Consider the following 22297-nt stretch of genomic DNA (forward strand, 5'->3'; position numbering starts at 1 on the left):
CTTACACTTGAAAATTTAGAAGGCTATAGTCTGTGGTATATCTTTACTAATGTTTGTAAATTCTTATGCAGATATTTAAGATTGTATCTGACCATTGAAATACTTTATATGAACAGTGGTACAATAAATTGTCATACATGTACTGTAATTGTATTTCCTATAAATATTTGTTAGTTTTAATTACTATAGTACCAATGTATCTGCAAAGAGTGCAGTATGTTGAAATACCTTGAGTTTAGTTTATTGTTACAGTATGTAAAACTAACTTGTGCAGAAGGAAGGATGTGCCTTAACAGCTGAAATGAGCTCACATGATTTTAGGAGTTAACTTTGCTAGCATTACATAAGATGGCCTGTCATCTGTAAGACTTGAAAGAAAATGGAATGCTAAGGAAATTGCTCATTTCTGTGCTCCTTCTGGTAACCTTAGGCATTGAGTATTCAGTGCCAACACTCAGAAGTATCATTCCAACAATTAGTTGAAATACAGCTTTCTTCCAGACATCAGTTTAAAAAGTGAAGGGCCAGGCATATGTGAAAATGTATTCAATTTGTCCTTTTAACAAATAGCATTCCAAGGAGGTGAGCGATTTAAGTAGCTACAGTTCCATGTACAAATTCAGTTCAAGTCAATTGTCACTTTGTTGTCCTGCAGCCTTGTTGAGCTCCAGTGCAAACAAAGGAGTGACATGGGGGAATACTGGTGGAATCAGTGAAGAGCAGAGGTTCTGAATGCAGCAGTTGGGAAGAATGCTGCTGCCAGCCCCAGCTGCCTCCCCTGAGGAGAGCTCTGCCTTGCAACCCAGGTCCCCACCTGGCTACAGAAGGGTAGAGGCTGGGAGCAGCCACAATTTGCTGTCTTCCGTAGACCTGAACTGTGAGATCTCTGTCTGTGGGGGTGTCTGGGTAAGCCCTTGTTGGTCTGTGCAAGTGCTGTTTGTGTCAGCACAAAGCATATATATGCTCACGTAAGTGTCTGTGCAAACGGGTGTTTGTCTTGTCTGCTGGTGCTGTCTCATGCCTGCACCATGTTCTCTCCCTGGGTTTGGAGACATAGGGAATGGCTACAGCTGGTTGCTGGTTCTAGCTGTTTCCAGGGGTACCTGATCCTCAGTGGTGGGCCCAGATCTCCCCAGTGAGGCCAGTGATGACAGGTCGAGGTGTGGATGGCAGCATGGGGGTGGGAATAAGCTGCAGAGTTGAGAGTGCCTTGCCCCACAGATAAGAGTTGTGGGGTTGATAGGGCCCGAAGGTGTGCAGTGCCATTGTGAGTCCTTCGTGCTGCAGCTCCCTCAGATGGAGATGCTTGCAAGTGTCCATCCTGGGGTTCTACAGCTGCTTTTGTGTCGGGGGTGAGAGCATGATTTTCCATGTCACAATTCTTACTTTTGCAACTCTGTGTGTACTGTTCTTTTGTTGTGTGCCAGCTTAATTTTCCAGGTTGCTTGTGCTACACTGTATTTCAAATGTCCTTTGTCTTGTGCATTGTTAGGCTCTTCCCAAACCTGGCCGTGGTTCTGGCTGTTCTGCCACTCTTCCATTACGAGGAAGTTACTTCACGCTTGATACACTATCTCTGGACAAGTGTCTTTAACACAGGATGTCTAGAAAGATGCTGGAACAGCAAAGGATGAGCAGTGAAAGCTTCCAGCAAGCTTAATGAGCTCAGAAGAACAGAGAAGCCTGGAGTTCTGGGTCATCTAGCATGTAGTAAGGTAATAATGGAGTTGGAAGGGTAGGGCGTTCAATTCTGGCTATGGTATCTGTGTTGCTGGCAGTTGGATTAGATGATTGCTGTAGGCTCCTTGCAAATGAACTATTCCATTCTAGAGTCAGGTGGGTTATGCATGTGGAATTCTGTGTGCATCTTGTTTGGAAAATGAAGCGGGGGGTGTTCCCTGTGGGCCAGGGTGAGTGCTTGCTAGCTACATGGTACAACTGGTACAATATTGAAGTCTTGGGACCTCTAGTAAAGGAAGTGGGTGCAGGCTTTGTTGGTTGCTGCATAAGGATGTAACCTTGTGTGTCTGGGATAGGTTGCTGGGTTGAAGATGGAATGGGGTAGGAAGTTCTAATGCACCTTTGTTACAAAAAATGACTGCCAGTCTTGGCTTTTTCTGCAGCATGAGCACTGGGAAGAATTGTCAGCTGAGGCTGGCTGAAAGAGTTATTGATTGTGCCTTTGATTTCCACCAAACAGCATGGAAGTGGATAAATACAGAAATTGCATTCTACTGTACTTGGGACCGCCCCATTTGCCACCCTTCCCTCACACTCCCTGTGTTCGCCTTCCAGCACATTGCAGAGCACTGCAATTTTTTTGTCTGTCTACTACTTACTAAATATTTTTCTGTCCCTTACTTGCTTAATCTCTCCTCTCCTTACACCTTTTTCCTGCTCCTTGTCCGTTTCTTGTTTGCAGCATCATGTTTTCCAGCTCCCTCTATGTCCCTCTGTCCTTCCTCCTGCCTTTCTCTTCCCTTTTATGCCCCTGTCCTACTGCATCTGGCCACTGAGCCTTGTGGCAAGCTCAGATTTCTCATGTGCGTTAGTGAATAAACATCTCCTGCCTCCTGTGTGCCCCCCAGGTGTGTTTGCAGCTCCTGGCTGTGCCCAGATGCAAGGGAGGGGGTGATATGCTGTGGGGCTCTGGCAACGGCCCTTGTTCCCCTGGGGCTCCAGCTGATGCCTGTAGCACTGGGGCAGTGCAGGGAGGGGACATCTCAGGGTGGCGCAGTGTTGTCCTTGTTATACTCCATGGTATTAATGATGGTTCATTTTGTATCTGGCTTTTCTTCACTCTTTTGAATGGGGCTTCCTCGGGTAGAACTAATGCCAAGAGGAAAAAAGCATGCAGTCCAGTCGTAACGGGTGAGGTGCACACTGTCATCTTTCATAATGTTTCATAAAATGGCTTTTATTGATTTCTAAGTCTTCAGTGTTTTTTCAAAAGCTGTGCAGTTATGGGAACAGACAAGAGAAAGGGTGAGTCCACTAGCTAAGATGATAAGCAGTCTATTTAGTATCTTCTGATTCTACTTTGAATTAACAAAGACACAAGATTCTTATCAGGGTCTGATGTGGTAATTCCTTCATGTCCTACTTCTACCAATAGTGGATAAATTAGATATATGTTCTTCTTTCAACGTCTCCTGCTATAATGGGCTCTCTTGGGTTTTTTGCACCTTCTAACAACTCAGCCTTGGGAAGTCCTTGCTTGTCATCCCCTTCTTCTTTTTTTTTTCTTTTTTCTCCCAAATTTGTTTAGGTTTGGGTTTTTTTCCTCTCCATACGCTTATATCAAAGCTTCTTTCAGCTGCTGATATACTGCTACTGCAAACCGAAGAGCATGACAGCATGTAAAGGTTTCTGCTTACAAGCCAGAACAGCTGCTGCTGTGGTAGTGTAAAAACACCCGGGAAGGGTAAGTCTGCTTCCACTCAATTCTATCACATGAACTACCCTAGCTATGGATGGATTTCAGGGGTGTACACTGGCGTCTACTGGTACGTGAACATACAGATGTGTCACTACCCAGCAACTACCTGCAGCACAAATCACTTCTGTTGCAGTAAGATGCAAAAAGAGCAAGTCTTAATGGCTACAGCATGGCATCAAACACCAAGAAAATAGGATTTAGGCTGGAGACAGTAAAGCTCCATTTGAAAATGCCAGCTTAGTCTATTTAACTTCACTACATATTTGGCAATTTGTACAGGATGCAAAATACCCCACTTCTAGCCAGTTGTAGCCAAATTTTGCACATACCTCTAGCTCTAACCAAGGACAGTGACCACATTTCAAGAAAAATACTAGAGCTCAGTCTCTAGTAACATGACCAAATGCCATTGCTCTGGGAAAGATACTGACAGCATTACTAGCAGAGAGTTCTTCCAGTTCCTGCCCAAGTGCTTTTTGAGGACAGAAGACATCAGCTATCTTGTGAAGAAAAAACTCAAGTTGTTCCACGTATGTTCATTCCTCCTCCAATTTAAGATTTCCTTATACAAGTCTGATCTTTTAATTCATAAGAAAAATGTTAAGAATGTCAACAAAATCTGAGTGAAAGGCACCAGTTTGCAGTCCAGGCTGAAATCTGTACCCACGTGAGATTAGACAAAGAGAACATTAAAGCAATTTCTCTTATGTATCTTCTCCAAAGTGCTTTGATGTAACAGTTACAATCGGAGCACAGAGACGAGGAATCTACACCTGTTCAGTTTCTAGCCTCCTCAGGGCTGTCAAGAGGTGAAGGATATCACTACAGAGAAGCTTTGGCAAAAGAGAACACCTATTCCTTCACAACTGCTGTCCAGTTATAACTATCAGTCACCTGTAATCCCTGCCATCTTTGAGCTAGTGACGTACATGTGGAGCTCCCATCACTGCTAATCCCTTGAACCATCCAGTCCACCTAAGGATAGAGAGGTGGACTGGAACTCCTCCTGATTCTTCTAGACAATCTGCTTCTCTGTTAGGGACATGCACAGCAATTACCTGGAAAATAAAGCAAAGCGGGAGCATGGTGGTGAGCACTTCAACTTCAGCATTTTTCTGGCAGCTTTCTGTTTATTTGAGCATGAACATACCCTCATTTCTGGATCCTCACATTTGCCTTCCACATCCTCACCCCAAGCAGTTGCCTCAGTCTTCTCCCCCTACATTCAGCTTTGTGACTGTGGGAAGAGGCTGCCCATGCTTAAAAGAGACTCCCATCTCCCAGGTGCCATGTGCTCAAGGCTCCTCTGCCACTCCTCAATACACTTCTGAGCTTCGAAGTACTGCACAGATACTAACCAATCTTCTCTCAAATGTCTTTTCAATTCTTCCCCGTAAACTTTCCTAGGTTGTTGCCTCGTGATGATCTGTTTGGCCTGGTCTTGTCCCTGAACTGTTCTTTCCTGGCTTACTGAATCTGAGAATTTTAGGTATCTCTGGGACGGATGCTGGGTTTTGTTTTATCTTTAAGATTTTATAAACACTGATGCACACTTACAGTCTATCTGTAACACACATATACCAAAAGGAAGGACTAACCTGGCATGGCAATAATAGAGAAAACAGACTCCTCTCTCTCCAACTGAGAGAAAGTAGTTTGGCTATTTGAGATGACTAAACTGAAAAAATTCAAAATGGTCATAAAAACCCAGCATTGACTCTTCCAAGAATTTGTTCAATCACTACCAACTAAGTCATTAAAAATAGAATGCTGGAGGCATTCTATTTTTAGGGAAATCAGCTTCTTCAGGCCTATCCAGCCAGTAATCAAAAGGCTGGCTTTCCACTTCATTCTGCCATTATGTTTAATTTTGTGATATATACTTAGTTTCCTCAAAAAGTGTTTTTCAGATAGTATACTATCTGATAGATGGTATCTGTATCTTTTTTGTATATTTTAAAAAATAGTTTTATTATTTATAATAAATATTTTTAAAAATATTTTAAGAAATTGAATATTTTTAAAAATAATTTTACTGCAAGCACAGATCCCCTTTGTTAAAGCCAACTCAAACTGAGCCACTTAAAAATGAATTACCACTTGTATTCTCCACAGCTTTCTGTGCATAGGCATTTCATTACAAATCAGATATTGTAGAAGTAATGTATGTGTTACAGCCTGGTTTAACAGGTTACAAGTAGTCACAGACTGAATTTCTGTGAAATACTTACAGTCCCCACCCTGGTCTGCCACCTGCTGAGAAAACTGGACTGGCTCTCATTGGATGACCTTTTGGACTGGGGAGAAGAAAAAGAAAATCCCATTCAGTTCATCTGAAGGTAATTTTTTTAAAGAAATTCTAAAGTTACGATCACTTACCAGTTGTGGGTATTGATTGCTCTTGGGGGGGCCCAGAAGACATGGTAGTGCCAGTTGTCTTGCTACTGGAACTGGACAGCCCTTGTGAGTAAGTGCAAACAGTTGGAAAATAAGCTCTAGTCAATACCGTATTTCAACAGCATATGTTGAAATAAAACTTACCTTCTCTTCCACCACACTGCTGATTGACAGGAAGATTTAGAAAGTTTGGTGGCTGTCACCAAAGCAGCAAGTGTCACAGTCACAAGTGGTGGTGGTGACTGCTGCTGCTGAATCTCTTTACAGAGCCCTTTTGTGTAGCCTGTTCCATTTTGGAAGTTGTTCACAGCCTAGAGGCAGAAGAACATTTACAAAAAGGTCAAAGTGTCAGATTATGACAGTTCAGTAGATAGATGAAGAAAAGCCTCCTCGGGGTAAAATGACTTGTTTATTCCTGTAAAGTCTACCAAGCCTACAGTAAAGAAGCATACAGATACATATGTGAACACATCACATGCCACACTGCTATTAAGGACTGGTAGCTCAGAGTATCTGTAGTTAGAGTACTTCAGTGTTAACAGCAAATTTGAGAGACAGGCAAGCATGCTTACACAGAAGTGTGACCTGAATTTACCAGGTTGCCTCCAAAGAGTTGTCAGCTTCTCTAACTACAGATAATGCATTTGACAAGTGAATACAGCCTTACTCAGTTTAGCCTTCTTTAAGGAGATGTAAAAAATTTCTTCCCGTTCAGCTTTTTACAAACAGACTTTTCTTACAAACAGTTTATGAAAGTGTCATTATGTTACCTGGCGCAGGAAGTTGTTGGCAACTAAAGCATCAGGAGAAACACCTGCCTGATGACACGCTGGGCAAGTATGTTCCTCCAATTCCAGTAAAGCTGTTCTAATACCTGTGTGTAATTAGAAGCATCAAAATAGTTTTTAGCCAAACTGAGGAAATCTTTGGGGTTCTCATCAATTATACTAACACATAGACGATTAATGGGTGAATATCGTCCTGAATGGAGAGCATGAAGCTATAAATGTTCAGTAGTGTAAAAAATGGCTAGTATGCAGCAAATCGCTATACAGTTCTGACACTTCCCTGTTGTAACAGGTGAAGATGTAGAATGAGCTGTGTCCTGATGTTTGGACTAGCCTTTTCTCCGCTGTCTAGTACAGGAAGAAGCCACCAACATCAAGGCTAATGAACAAAGCACATCCCAAAAAGCCATGAGTCAGTTTGAGTTTTGAAGGTTTAACCAACTCCCCAGTGGCAAAGAATGTAGATTAAATGCCTGACTGCCTGTTTGTGGCGGACCAGAGTTAGTCACCAGAGCTGGCTCTATAGTTGTGTATGAGAAAAAGGGCTGTGGACAAACGACGTGCATTCCATATCTAATACTGTAATCACCTGCACAATTATGCACTCTTCTTGTACTCGTCCTTCCACATGTGAAGGAGATTTGACTAGATACACAGAAAGGGAAAAAAGTTTTCTGGCCTTTTTTTTTTTTTTTCCTTTATAGAAGAGGCTTTTCCTACCTACTCCAGGCATACTTAAGTATGAAATAGACATGGCAGCACAGGTGATCTCCTATTCCTGCTTTCAGAAGATCCGATGTGGTGTTTTGGATTAAAAAACATGGGAGAGGAGTTTACTCTAAACTACTCACATTCGTCACAATAACTTGCTCCATAGCAGAGAATAACTGCTGCATCCATCATTGGATCTTTACAAAGGGGACACAACAAGTCATCTGGAATGGGATCATATGTGGAGGAGGAGCGCAGCTCCTCTGGTAAAGAGGGAGGCTTTTCCTTTTTCTCTCTAGCATAAGCTTCCCTGGAGGGTGGGTGGGAAAGGAAAAAAGAAAAAAGTGAAAGATGGGTAAATTTTTCCAAGGTTTGGATTTTATCAGAGGAAAATAATAGATGGAAGTCTTCTCACTCCACATTAGCTCTCTACAACACAGGCGTTTAGGTTAAATGACTTTTCTAGAGCCACAACATCAGAAGGAGGAGGGGGTAACAGTTTTCCTTCTGCAGAACTCTCCCATCCATAGGATGAACTACCCAGTCAGCTCAGAGTGGAAAAGAAAGAAAAGAGGAAGAAAAGCAGGGGAAAGGAATCCCACCTCTCCTTTGCCAAAGGGTAAACGTAAATTGCTGGATCAGGGTAAAGTTAGTCTCAGAGTAATTTCATTTTGTAAGAAGTCTTATGTTACAGCTTGTGCGACAGGAGATCCACAACAGAAAAAGAAGTGCTACCGAGTGCATTTTCAAACAGCCACTCTTGTCAGTACACAGGAGTAATTTCTTAGCTTATAGCAACAGGAAAACTTCAGACTGTTTCACACATGACATTTGCTAAAAGTCAGAGGGGGAGGAAATCCCAGTCCAACGGCTATTAAATTTTGCAAGAAGACTTTGAAATGTAAACCAGAAGCAAAATGAGCTTTCAAAGAGAACGACACCAACTGTAAACAATACTGAAATGTCTTGCAGAAATACAGGTTCCTAGCATACCCCAAGGTCAGCCAGCTTCCAGGGCCATGAACAGTAGTGCCACCCTATTTTAATATTGGAAAGTACTACATATTTTAAGGTTAAGATATGAAGGTAGTGGTTCCTCCCTTTTAATTAGGGGCTGGCCACCTCGGCTGCATTGCCACTCATACATGTATGCACGGTTACTCTCTTCACTTTTTGGTCAGTCCAGTTAATTCCATACTTGCGCATTAATAGTTGGTATTGTGTACTTCCCAGCCTTTGTCAGCACAGCACCTTTTGTGTTGGGATCCTTCACCTCCAACAGGAAACTCATTGGAATTCCAGTGCTCCTTTTCATTATGGGAACAGGCTCCATATTTTTGTCCTGTTAAGAACAGAAATAGACATCTCTCTTCTCCAGACCCACACTTAAGATGACGTTTCAGTGATTATTTTAAGCAGTGAAAACCATTAATCATTCCGTTTTACCTAATATAAGGGCTGCTTGACTCAAATTCCTGCTTCCCCCAATTAATATAGCCAGGACGTACCACAGGTTTGAGCAGAGTTTTGAACCCTTTGAACAGAGTTTTGAACACCATTGCCGAACATTTCATCATCTGTAAGCTGTCCATCCTTAGCATAAAGGACTCCAAATTTAAAATTCACAGGTCCCTGAGAAATAGAACCACACATTATAGGATAAACAGACAATCACACAAAAGACCTAAAATAATGTTTCCTCCAAGGACTTTTATATACATCTTTTGTATACGTCCTACACACGGGAATATACACTTCATACCAGCTCCATTACATGCTCAAGTAGCAGATACCTAATAATTTACTTTTGATCATAGGTTATGAATTTTATGATATTACTAAGTTGGTCATCTATTAATATGATATATTATGCCGGTGCTTAAAATGATTTTCAATCTCAGATGTTGCACGGAAACACCACATTTTTTTACTGCAATAAGCAATTGATATCTAAGTCATTATACATCACCAAGTGAGTGCTAGGAGTAAAAAGGTTACATTTACCTCTTGCTCTTCAAGAGCCAATAAATCCTGTAAACAAAACAGTATCTTTAGCACACCAGTAATGAAGACAGCACAAAACCCCCTGTAACGTAGTTGTGTATTTGTTTCAATTTCAAAGTAGCCAGTTCAACTGATAAAGACAGCCGATTTTGTAACTGTAACCCTACTCCTCGTTATTGTCCTACTACCGAAAGAAACAAACCACTGGCATTTATAGGTAACAACTTATTTTTCCAGAAAATAATAAAAAGCCACAGCCAAACAAAAAAAAAAGAAGTCACCTCCTACCTTCTGTATCTCAGGATGAAAAGTTTCCCTCAGGCTCTTCCCAAATTTGTCATGACTCACAGCACTGAAATGCAAATGAAATACTACTTTATAGGAGGGCAAGTATACATTTCAACATTAAACCGCTAACTGGCTGTAGTTAGAACTGATTTTGAAAAGAATTGTTCAAAGAGCCTTGCTTACGTGGAATTTTTTGTGAAAGAGCCATTTATTTCCCACAATACTAACCTCTGAGACTTCCTAAACTTCTTTTGGATTTTAAAACCAGAAATAACTAGGACATTCCACGGAGATCAGGTTTAAGTGTACTGTATTTACTTATAAAGCACAGAACTTTATTCCATCATCCTTCACTTTGGCTTTATACATAATCGTTGTGAGCGTATTAGGAAGACTCGATAACCTATTCTATTTCATAAGCTTCTCTTCTATCTCTTTGAAAATAATTCAAGGCATGTCAAATGAAAAACGAGCCGTTCAGCATCACGTTCACACCCCAAAGATCCACAAGCAAGATCAACTGCCTCAATCAACAGAAAGACTTAATTTATAGCATTTCTTCCTAACTTGTGTTTCTACGTGACTATTATTTTTGCCCATTTTTTCCCTAGCATTGATTTCTGGAGCTGCGCAGCATGCCACGGAGTGCCAAATGCAGTCTGTCTGAGGCACGCCGAGCTGACACGAAGGTCACATCTGATGCACCTTTCCATCGTTGCTTATGCTAGGCCACCATGCGGACAGGATTTCCTGTAGTTCCCTTTGAAAGCAATTAAAATGCTAAAATTAATTTACAAAAAAGCAGGTTTATCGTGTAACTGAAAGTCTTTGAGATAGTCTATAGCTAGACTCACACTGTCTGTGAACAGGGTGAAATGGCAAAGGACTATCAACCAGGCCCAAGGGAAGGCTCAAAGGCTGTAAAAGCTGAAGAATAGTCAGGGAAAGGATTTTAGTCCAAGCCCAAGCGGGCAAAAGGAGATGACATTAGTCCTACTGCCGGGAGGTGTGTGGGAAAATCACCTTGAAGGGGGGAGGGAATTTGAGAAAATTGCATCCTAACAGAAGCGTAGTATTACGGAAAGCTTTTTTAGGGTAAAATACAGCTACAGCCTTCAGGAAGGTTGGCATGCACACAATTTGTGTCACCACAGTTCCCTAAGAAGCAGCAGCTCAGCGCACATTGATAGCTTAAGGCAAAAAGCCAAAAGCAACCCCTCAAAGCCCAGAACCATTCTCAGGAACACAGGAGTTAAGCCTAAAATTGGTTGAAAGCTGCTTCCTACCTCTTCCCCCACCACCTTTCCCCCTTCAACATCAGCACATTTCCTTGTGATACCTTTTCACAAAAAAAAGATTGAGGCCTGTGATATCAGCTCGGTACCGAAGCACCACGATGCGCTTGCTGGCTACATGCTCTCTTAGAAGGCTGACAGCTTCTCCGCACACAACAGCTGAGGCTTCCAGCCTCTCTAGCCTTCCCACGCACTGTGAAACGTGAGGAAGGCAAAGACCGGTAACATCTCGGGGGGATCAGGAGGAAGTCGAGATGCACTACACTCGGAGCCCAACGTGTTACCCAGAAGAATTACCACAACAGAACAAGAGGCAGGAACAATCGGTAGACAGGCAGATAACATGCACGGCAGCAATACCCAGTCAGACTTGCAGGACACTTCCAGTCACTTCATCCTGCAACTTTATTTTGAATTTAGTTAAAAGGTAATCAGATTCTTAACGCTCATTCTGCTTTTGTAACTTCTGGAGAAAGGCTAACATGTGGCATTGGCATTACAGTCCAATTATTGCCCAAGCAGCAGCGCAGCACTCTGAAGCAGCGGGCACATGGAGCCTCGTGGGCCCTTGGCAAGTGCAAAAGTTATCCCTCCGTAGTCAGCAGTCCGACTCACAAGCACAAGGCACATGTGGAAAAGTAACATCTAGACTGACCTTCAGTTTAGCTTCCCTTGATTTGTCAACGTACAATTCCAATGGACCTAGGTACAAAGAAAAAACAAAAGAGCCCCGTTTTGCTGAGAAGCAAATCCAAAGGCCTCTTCCCCTCGGCTGCTCTGGCCCAGGAGCTGACTGTCAAGACACAGGATCAGCGAGACACCTGAGCTGCTGCCTCCCAACACTCCCCGGTAGTTAAACGCTCGCCCTTCGCAGTACTTTTTAGAGAAATCGGCAGTCTGGGGCGAGGGGGGCGGATTCCGCCGCCGGCTTTCTTTCCTTTCCCTTGGCCGCTCGCAGAGACGGGAAGAGGCTCCTGACCCCCCCCGTGACAGCGTTACCGCAGGCCCCAAGGCAGCCTCTGCGGCCCGCGGGGGGCGGCTGCCCCAGCCCGCTGCCACGGCCCCGGCCAGCGGCTGGGGGAAAGACAAAGCCCCGCGCAGAGCTGCAGCGGCTGCCCGGACAGCCCGGAGGCGGCGGGGGGGCGGCAGGGCGCTAGGGCCGACCCCCCTCCCGGGCCCCGCCGCCACAAGGGAGCACCGGGGCCGCCCCGCCGCCGCTCCTCGCTGAGGCAGCGGCGCAGCTCCGAGAAAAAAAAAAAGGCAGCAGCGTGAGGAGCCCGCTGACCACCGTGACTGCCGGAGAGACGAGACCCGCTGGCAGCCCGCTCACCTCAGCCCGCCCGCCGCCGGCACCAGGCGCTCCCTGCCGCAGCCAAGCGCCGGCCCGATACGTCCCCCCCAGCCGGCCTCTGCCCGCCAGGCTCGCCCGCCGGCCCCCGGCCGCCCTCAGCCCGACCGCTCACCCAGCGCGTCCCGGCCCGAAAGTCTTCCGGGCTCCCGCGGAACTGCCGCACCGCCACCGCCGCCCCAGGGTGCCGCGCGGGCCGGAAATGAACCCACCTTCCGGGGCCGGGCCGGGCCCGCCGCCAGCCCCGCCCACGCCCGCCGGCCCCGCCCACGCCCGCCCGCCCCGGCCCCGCCCCGCCGGGCAGCGCGACCCAGAGCCGGCCGAGGAGGGGCTGGGGCTGCCTGTCTGCGCCGGGGCGGGCAGGGCCTCGGTGCCGCCGCGGGCTCCTCTGAGCCTGCCGGCCCCCGGGTCCCTGTGGGGGATGCCCGCGGGGTGCGGGCTGTGCCGAGAGCGGCTACCTGGGGGAGGGGGGGGCGGGGAGACGCAGGTGAAGGAAAGACGCCTCTCCGTTGTCCCACCTTGCAGCCCTGCCGCCTAGTCTGCACCCCTTCGTTCTGATAACACCTCACTTTCCCGTCACAGGGAAAGGCTGTGAGCTCAAGAGGTTAAACCGTGCAACACCTCATAATGGCTTACTTGTGCAGGGGAAAACCTTGTATGAGCTTTTCCTAAGCCACATATCCACACTACTCGCTTTTTCCTACTCAAAAAGTGCATTCCTGCAAAATCTCTTCTATTTTAAAAAAATATATTTAAAATTGCTGTTACTAACGTGCTTCCAAATGCAAGCAGAGCAAATGCACCCCTATTGCGCACAGCAAAATGGAATGTGTCATACAGAAAGATTTAACAGCTTGAGCCACGTGGGTGCTTTTGCATACGGAGGCAATAAGTGCCTGGGCTGCGAGTGGGAAAAGGGCAGAGCAACGTGAAACCTGCAGCGGCGGCGAGCAGCTCCCGTGGTCCGGTGGTGTAAACTGGGCCGAGATCTCGGCCCGTGCTCACCGTGCCAGTGCTCAGCACAGGGTTGATGGAGCACTGCTGCCATCTAGCGAGAAGAAATTGGGTACTGCAGCCGCCCGATTGGAGGAGTGCTGCTGCCATCTGGCAAGAAAAAATTGGGTACTGCAGCCGCCTGGTTGGTAGAGCGCTGCTGCCATCTGGCGAAAAAAAAGGGGTACTGCAGCCGCCCGGTTGGTTGAGCGCTGCTGCCATCTGGCGAAAAAAAATGGGGTACTGCAGCCGCCCAGTTGATGGATCGCTACTGCCATCTGGCGAAAAAATTGGGTACTGCATCCGCCCGGTTGGTAGAGCGCTGCTGTCATCTAGCGACAAAAAATTAAATACTGCAGCCAGGCGCTTGGTGGTTCGCTGCTGCCATCTAGCGAAACAAATTGGGTACTGCAGCCGCCCGGTTAGTGGAGCGCTACTGCCATCTGGCAACCAAAAATTGGTACCAGACCATGGGGCTCGAACGCATGTCCTCCGCGCGGGAAAGATTCTACCGTTGGCGTGACCCGAACCTGGGTCGTTTCAGTCGAGCCACTTCTACGCATGCGCTGCCCTTAGTTTGCCACAAATGCTACTTCGCATGCGTGAAAGCGGATTTCGTAATAAGCATACAAAACCACAAACCCCGCCCCGCGGCGTCAAGCCGATTCTGTGCAAAGGCTGCCCTTACTTTTTCCTGAAATGCCACTGTGCATGCGTAAAAGGCGATTTCGTAATGCATATGCATCTATGGAAACCACTCCGTCGGCGTCAAGCCAATTACGCGCATACGCTGCCCTTAGTTTTGCAAGAAACCCCACTGTGTATGCGTAAGAGGCGATTTCATAACCAATATGCGCCAATAGAAACCACGCCCCGCGGCGTCAAGCCCATTATACGAATGAGCTGCCCTTAATTATGACAGAACTCTGACTGTGCATGCGTAATTGCCCATTTGGTAATGTTCATGTGCTGCCAGAAACCACGCCTCGGGGCGTCAACCTTATGATGTGCATGCGCTGCCCTTAGTTTGCCACTAACGCTATTGAACATGCGTATTAGGGTTAGGGTTAGGTGGAATGCCTTCCTGGCACCTTTCCCGGCTGGAGTTGGCCATGGGGTGTGCAAAAGTCAGTGGTTCCCCACCTCAGCCCAGGAAGCCCAACTTCTGTGGTGCCCTTCAGCTGGCTACTGGGGCAGTGTGAGAAGTGCCAGCGGAATGCCTTCTTGGCACCTTTCCCCGCTGGAGTTGGCCATGGGGTGTGCAAAAGAAGTCATCAGTGTTTCGCCGCGTCAGCCCAGGAAGCCCAACTTCTGTGGTGCCTTTCAGCTGGCTACCGGGGCAGTGTGAGAAGTGCCAGCGGAGTGCCTTCCTGGCACCTTTCCCCGCTGGAGTTCCAGGGAGGGAGCGTATAGCCTCTGAGGCACACGAGAGTGACGAGCAGGCAGCCGAGCCGAGCTCAACCGAGCAGAGCCGAGCCAAGCTGAGCCTAGCCGGGCTGATTAGAGCCGAGCCGAGCAGGGATGAGCCGAGCCGAGCCAAGCCGAGCCGGGCCGTGCCGGGCCGATTCAAGCTAAGCCAGTCTGAACCGTGCTGTGCCAAGGGAAGCCGAGCCGAGCCAAGCCAAGCCGAGCTGGGCCAAGCCGAGCTGAGCTGATCCGAGCTGAGCTGAGCCGAGCCGAGCTGAACCGAGCCAGGCCATGTCGAGCTGAGCCGAGCCAAACTGAGCTGGGCCATGTCGAGCCAAGACTAGCCAGGCTGAGCCTAGCGGAGCCTGGCTGAGCCGATCCGAACCTAGCCGATCCAAGCCGAGCTGATCCGAGCCAAGCCGGGCCGAGCCGGGCCGATCCCAGCCGTGCCAAGCCGAGTCGAGCCGGGCTGGGCCAGGCCGGGCCAGGGCAGGGCAGGCAGGGCAGAGTCCCGTTCCATGGGGCGATCGCCATCGAGGACAGAAGGGATGGCGGCAGCCACAAAGGACCTCCCGTCAGTCATGCGCATCAGGAACAGGTGCCCGGTTCGCTCTGCTTCGACTGCCCGAAGGCGGGGCTTTCTTGGGCCCGCTTCTTGACGGCCAGCGAGGCTGACTGAGGCCCTCCCCGTCTGCCCCATCCGTCCCTCCATCCGTCCGTCTGTCTGTCCATCAGTCGGTTCCAGCCAATCATCACCAGGCAATAGCAGGGTGCGCAGACAGCCGGCGACTGCCACCACCTCGTGGACGACACGCGCCCTGTGCCGAGGGAGATCTGGTCTCCACATCTGGCCACGCGCCCCCACCCACCAGCCGTCCGGGCGCGAGGGCGTTGCTCTCGGCCGCGCTGCACGGCATCCCGGGAGGCTCCCCGGCAAAGGAAAGAGCCCGCCGGGGCCTTACCACCGCAGGGATGGGGTGGGGGTGGGGGTGGGCAAGTGGAGATACAGGCCGGGCGCCTGGTCAGAAACGGCCTGGTCTGACCTACCTACCCACCTGCTGCAGAGGCACAGCGTCCCGGGGAGGGAGCATATAGCCTCTGCTCCGCACGAGAGCGACGAGCAGGCAGTCGAGCCCAGCCGAGCTGAGCCAAGTCGAGCCGATCCGGGCCGAACCAGGGCCTTGCCTCCTTTGCAGGTTTTGCTGAGCAGGAAAAGGCATGGGAACAGTTTGTGTTGGTGTTGCTACCTCATGTTCTGATCAGCCATGCTTGGTTTAGGGATGTGAAATACATGTTGAACTAAGGAAAAGGAGACACATGCAGCAGAGGATACCATGGTGTTGCAAGTGTAGCATAAGCTTGTTCCTTGTAGGGGCAAGGTCACTCCTGGGAACTCGAAAAAGAGGAAGCATCACTTGGTCTGAGCAAAACAGGTGTCAAGGTAAGGCCTACAACCCCCTCTGAGTTCCATCACCTCAGACACATCTGAGCACAGGTAAGCATGAGCTTCCCTTGACCCTGCTCTGTTGGATTGGGTTAGGTTTAGGCAAAACATGCCCCAGGGGCTCAAGGCTTGAATTGGGATCTTAGAAACCCAACCAGCTCTGGACAGATGCAGAAGAAATGGCCTGTGGCTGCAAAGTCAGATATCAGCAGAAGATACATAAATTATTGTGGATGACTACAAAGTTGTATTACGCAGTTGAGGTGGCATGGGAGGCTATCAAGGACACGGGCTACGTCCAGGACTACTAGCTTCTAGGTATGAAGAAGAAAGGGTTAAGAGGCCATGACGGAGTGTCTAGGCATGCTGAGGACAGCAAACCATTTTGGAATATATAGCTTGGAAGGACTTTGTCCCTAGCAGCACGTGGAGGGGCTCCATGGGAAAATTGAGGCGTACAAAAAATGTCTCCATTGCCTCTGTCCCCGAGTACTGAGCATCAATCAAGACTGTCAGTTCAGTGTAGCACAGAAAACAGAAGTCTCAAACTAGAGAAGAAAAGCTCTTGGCCTCCGGTGAGAAGGGGGAGATGACAAGCATGCACATTTAAGTGTCCTCAGTACTGACTGAAGGAGGTTGGACTGCAGGCAGAGGGATGTCGGAGGACCTGAGCATGCATGGAAGAGAATGAACAAGGAATAAGCATGGATGGAGAGGAATAAGGGTGATCTGTGGGGAAAAGGGAGGGGAATGGAGGAAACCTAAGGGTGCATGGAGGGGAAGGGAATGAACCTAAGGGCACAAGGGCACTTGGACCTGCTACTGCACTCAGAAACCTCCTTTCCTGCCCCAGATGCCCCTTCCCCACTCCAGTGTCCCATTTTCTGCACCAAACCACCCGAAGGACCTCACTGCCCCTCTGAACTCTTGGTAACACCGCCGGGCACCCAAACACCCGCTTCCCTGCCAAACGCCGACGAGACGCCCCCTTCCGCGCGCTATGGCTACAGCTCACACCCGCTCCCCACCCCCTCCCACCCCCCACCCCCCCCTTCCCCGCCTCGGTCCTTGCCGCGATCGAGCAGCCCCTCCCGTCACCGCCCTCCGCCTGCCCGTCTGCTCGGCCGCCCCGCCCCCGCGGGATCCGCCCCTCCCGCCGCAGCCACCGCTGGGTCCGGGCCTGGGGAGGCGGCGGGCCGGGGGGCCGCGCCGGGACGGGCGCCGGGACCATGCTGGGCAAGGACTACATGCTGGCCATCGTCCTCGTCAACTGCGACGGTCAGCCGCGCGGGGGGTGGGCCGCGCTCCGGGGACCAGGGGCCGGGGGCCGGGCGCCGGGGGCCGGTGCGGGTCGGGGCCGGGGGTCGGGGACCGGGGCGGGGCGGGGCCGGGGCCGGGAACCGGGTCGGGTCGGGGCCGGGGCCGGAAACCGGGTCGGGTCGGGGCCGGGGGCCGGGGACCGGGGCGGGGCGGGGCGGGGCCGGGGGCCGGGGACCGGGCCGGGTCGGGGCCGGGGGCCGGGGACCGGGTCGGGTCGGGGCCGGGGGCCGGGCTGGGGAGGGCCGAGGCCGGGCCGGGGGGCCGGGACCTGCGGGCTGGAGCGGCGGCCGCGCCGGGCGCTGTCCGTGGTGCTGAACGGGGCCCGCAGCGGCCTGTCCTGGAGACGCCAGCCCCGTCCCGCGCCATCTCCTCGTCCCTCCCAAGGTCGTGGGGGGCACCACCAACTTCCGTCTCCACCCTCCCGCGGGTCGAGGGTCCCGCAGGGCTCGGGAGGAGAAGTGGTGGACCACCGCACTGCGGCCGCCTCCCCCGACAGCGCAGCCCCAGGGGATGAGCACCCACGAGGGATGTGCCGAGCCCTACAGATTTTGGGCTGCGTTCCTAGAAGCAGAGCTGTGCTGCACCACGGGCTCATTTTCACGACCTCTCCAGGGCTTGGGGTGCAGGGAAGAGGCAGTTAATCTACCCCTCCTAGCTGCAACCCTCCAAGGGTACTTTTCTTCTCCTAGACCCCAGGGAACTGTCCCCAAACCCTTTCCCCCGCCAAGCTGAGAAGAAGCCAGTCTTCAGCTTCCTGGCAGAGGGCCAGGGACCACAAGCTGGCAGGGGGCAAGTTCTGGGCTGGCAGCCCTGTGCCCTGCCTGGGCACCCCTGCAGGATGCCTCTTCCTGGCAGCCTCAGGCTGCCTTGTGTTCTCTGTGCCCCTGCCAGTGTCACCCCATCCCTTTGGGTGCCAATGAGGCAGCTGGTGCACTGCTCACTTGCCTGGGGTCCACCACCACTGCAGCCTCTCTGGCGTTATTGCCAAGCCTTCCTTCACTGTGCTCCTCTCCTAGGCCATGTACCCAGCCGTGCACCCAGAGGCTACCACAGGACCCTTTAGTTGCTGGCTGAAGCTGCTTGCTTCTCAGGGTGCCCTGCAGCTGAGGGACCTTCCCCCCGGCCCTTGCCTCACACTCTCCCTCTGCACAGACAACCTCTGGAGTGACCAGAGCCTGGAGACAGACCCTGACCTCCCCCCAGGCTGGAGGAAAATCTGTGACTCTCTGGGCACCTACTACTGGCATGTGTCAACTGGCACGACACAGTGGCAGCACCCTGCACACACCACTTGCCCAGGAGGGCACCTGGAGGCTGATGGAGAGGAGACACTCCAGGGAATGGTAGGGGTTGTGGGCAAGGGGGTAAGGGCTGGTGTTGGATTCCACCTGGATGGCTTCCCCAGGAGCTGGCAGGAGCCTGCTGAAGGGCCCTCTAGGCATTGGTAGTCCATCCTCCCCTTGGAGCAGGCTTGTCTGTCACCCTAAAGTCCTGCTCAGCCTATTCCTGGACCGGGTTAAGCCCCCTGAAAGGCTCCAGCAGGCTCTATATTGGCCTCATCCTGTCTACATGGGATGCCCACAAGCTGAGGCACTGCTACCCCGGAAGGGAGGGCTCCTACCTGGTGCCTCCTGACAGCCTCTCTTGCTGCTCTCACCCCTTCTTCTCTCCCAGGACTGCCAGGCCCCTGTGGCAAAGCACTTGGCAAAGAACAGGCCCATTCCCAGCCCCATGGCTTCGCTGTCCCAAAGGTAGGGCTGCCCATGCATTCTGCTCGTTTGTGGGGCACCACTGACCCTTGACCGCCACTGGGTGCTGGGCCCTGGTGCACCCCACCGGAGCAGCCCCACACATTGGAGCCAGTATGACCACGCTGGTCACCTCTGTGGGATGCTTCCCAGCTGGTGGCATGGGGGTCTGCCAGTGCCAGGACATCCTGGTACTTCCCTGGGTGTCCCCAGGTTCTGTGCTGCTGAGCGGGAGCTGTCCCCTCACTGCCCCATCCATCTACAGGACCTCACTGCCCTGGCAGGGAGATGACTTCCAGCACAGCGCAGAGCCTGGCTCCAAGGTACCACACCCAGGGGCTTCACTGCAGCGTTGTGGGCTGGGGCTGGCAGAGGAGAGAAGGCAGACAGTAGTTGGCAGGGACAGGGATGGGAGCAAGAGCAGGGGTGAGCATGCTGGCATGGCAATGGGTGGCTGTGCTGGCTGGGCACTGAAGCCCCATGTGTCTCTGCTCAGTGCTTTGCTGTGCGTTTGCTGGGCTCGGTGGAGATCCCCGAGGAGGACCTGGCACCTGGCAAGAGCAGCATCGCTGTCAATAACTGTATCCAGCAGCTCTCCAACAGCAAGGGCCAGGGCTCTGGGGAGAACCAGGGTGAGGTAAGAGCCTGGGATGGTGTTGCTAGGCAGAGTCCCACCCTGGTGCCACTGCTGCTGAGTCTGGCTGTCCCCACCGATGGGGGGTCTGCTAGGGGGCGGGTCAGGGAGAGGTCCCAGTGGCAGTCAACTCTGTCCAAATATGGCATCCACGAGGTGGTCCAGAGTGTGGGGCAGGTGGGTCTAACAGGGCTTTCCCTTGGGAACGATGCCAGAGGTGCTTGGGTGGGCTGTCACCACACATGGGAATGGTACCTGGGGAGGCATGAGGGGGAGGGGGGGTGGGGCAGGGCTGTCCCCCCACACTTGGGGCTGATCAGGCTGGGGGAATGGGGTGTCCCTACACATGGGCTGGGTGCTGCGGGCACCCAGGCTGTCTGCCAGGCAGAGGGAACTGCTGACCCTCTGCAGGGCCAAGACCTGGTGATGATCCTGAAGAAGGACACCATGAGCCTGGTGGACCCCCTCGACCACAGCCTCATCCACCGCCAGCCCATCCTCAACATCCGTGTCTGGGGTGTTGGCTGCAACAATGGCAGGTGCTGGGGGCTGGGGCAGAGCTGGGGGCTGGGGGGGTGGGGTGGCTCAGCCTGCTGGGTGGCGGGAAGGCACACCAGCAGTAACCTGTCCCCTCTCCTTTCTCCCCAACTGCTGCTGTGGCTACAGGGACAGGTAAGAGGTCACAGGGCCAGGGGACAGTGCAGGTAGAGGGGGGTTGCCTCTGCCGGGGTCTCACTGACTTGCCTGTGGCCTTGCAGAGACTTCGCCTTCGTGGCCAGTGACAAGGACACCTGTGTCCTCAAGTGTCACGTCTTTCACTGCAATGTGCCTGCCAAAGGCATCGCCAAGGCCCTGCATGAGATGTGCTCCAAGGTGGGGTGCAGGGCCTGAGTTGGTGGGAGCATGGCCCGGAGGTCTTGGGGGTAAGGGGAGGCATAGGGACCCCCACCTCTTGCAGATTGTGGCTGAGCGAGCTGTAGCAAGCAGCAGGCTGCCATGTGCCACTACACTGGAGCCCGTCTCCACCGAGGACCTGCCACTGCAAGGTATCATACCCCCGACTGCTGCCAGCTGCTCCCCCAGCCCACAGTCTTCCCTGAGGCAGCGGGATGTCCAGTGACCACAGCCCTTTGGCCTGCTCGGCTGTATCCCTGGGGTCCTTGGGGACAGGGTGGGACATAGGGGTGCCACCCCTTCCCCTTCTATCTTGGCAGTGGATATCCTGGAAGCGGTGAGGCAGTCTATGCAGACCTACAAGGCACTGTACATTGGAAGCCTGCCTGTGCCCAGGGCCATGGGTAAGTGCTACTGGCCCTGCCACAGCTGGGAGGTGCCCGAGACCCACCCCCAGCTGTGCCTCGGTGCTGAGCAGTCCCTGCCCTTGGGGCTGCCTGGCAGCACCCTGCCTGCACTGTGCCTGCAGCTGGGGCAGGGGCTGATGGGATGGGGTCTCCCGATCCCCAGGGATGGATGTGCTGAACAAGGCCATTGAAAAGCTGACAAGGGGGCCTGGGCGGGAGCACTGGATGCCTTCCCTCATCCACGTATCTGACACAGCCATGCGGGTGCACCCCGCGCAGGTGGGAAGGGGAACAGGGGGCTATGGCCGAAGCAGGCACCCTGCTGCCACTGGGGTAGGACAGGCAACCCCCACAGGGGACCCAGTCTGCTGGCAGAGGTGATCTGGTGGGGGTGGCAGGGCTGTCTGGAGTATGGTCAGGGGTGGATGGGTCCATGGGGTCCCCGCAGGAGGACGAGGAAGCAGCACACATCTGGGAGTGCCAGGTGCGGTATGTGACCTTCCTGGGGGTGGGCCGGGATGCCCACACCTTTGCACTCATCGTGGACACGGGGCGATGCTTCCAGTGCACAGCCTTCTGGTGCGAGCCCGACGCCGGCACCATCTCGGAAGCAGTGCAGGCAGCCTGCATGGTGAGCGGGAGCAGGAATCCCCCCAACTCCCCAGCCCTGTGGGACACCTGCGGGAGGAGGAGGAGGCAAGGGCTGGGAACAGAGGAGGGCAAAGCTGAGGGCCTGAGTGGGATGCCCAACCCTGGGGGGCGGCAGGGACGGGAAGGAGCTGACCCCTCGGAGCCGCATCCAACCCCTCGCCACACCCAACCCCCCAGCGATGCCACCCTGCGGCCACGCCTCGTGGTATGCGGCCCTGCGGTGGTGTCGCCTTGTTCCTCCACCCCACGGCCACGCCCTGTGCCTCGCGTCCCCACAGGTGCAGTACCAGAAGTGCCTGGTGGCCGCTGCACCGGCTAAGGTGAAAGGCGCGACAGGCCGGGGCTGGGCCGGGCCGACGGCCGCAGGGGACGCTGCCACCGGGGCGGCCAAGGCGAGCGGGAGCAGCGGAGGTGCGGCGGGGCCCGGTGCCCGCAGGCGCGGTCTCTTCTCCTTGCTGGAGGCCTTCCGCCTCAGGCGAACTCTCCTCCACAGCCCGTAGGGGGCCGGGGCGGGGGCCGGGGGCCGGGG

The 22297-nt window shown here is 52.4% G+C and overlaps 2 protein-coding genes across 2 annotated transcripts; one reads left to right on the plus strand and one right to left on the minus strand.

Moving 5' to 3' along the window:
- Nucleotides 1–4303: 4303 nt before the first annotated feature.
- LOC130153370 (E3 ubiquitin-protein ligase RBBP6-like) lies at nt 4304–12349 on the minus strand. The gene is made up of 11 exons (XM_056347998.1): nt 12253–12349; nt 9628–9691; nt 9340–9366; nt 8844–8967; nt 8587–8677; nt 7476–7645; nt 6607–6710; nt 5981–6147; nt 5819–5889; nt 5671–5736; nt 4304–4497 (listed from the first exon to the last, which is right to left on the minus strand). Exons 4-10 carry the CDS (start codon nt 8902–8904, stop codon nt 5717–5719), a joined length of 684 nt encoding a protein of 227 aa, XP_056203973.1. The 5' UTR covers nt 8905–8967; nt 9340–9366; nt 9628–9691; nt 12253–12349; the 3' UTR covers nt 4304–4497; nt 5671–5716.
- Nucleotides 12350–17239: 4890 nt separating this feature from the next.
- On the plus strand, nt 17240–22291 carry APBB3 (amyloid beta precursor protein binding family B member 3). The gene is given in 13 exon segments (XM_056350663.1): nt 17240–17392; nt 18587–18777; nt 19109–19185; nt 19448–19505; nt 19679–19819; nt 20228–20355; nt 20483–20488; nt 20575–20689; nt 20775–20862; nt 21031–21114; nt 21281–21480; nt 21566–22069; nt 22071–22291. Coding segments are annotated over 13 exon segments (1839 nt in total). The 5' UTR covers nt 17240–17343; the 3' UTR covers nt 22269–22291.
- Nucleotides 22292–22297: the final 6 nt, after the last annotated feature.

This window comes from Falco biarmicus, chromosome 8, assembly GCF_023638135.1.
Source record: "Falco biarmicus isolate bFalBia1 chromosome 8, bFalBia1.pri, whole genome shotgun sequence".
Lineage (NCBI taxonomy): Eukaryota > Metazoa > Chordata > Aves > Falconiformes > Falconidae > Falco > Falco biarmicus.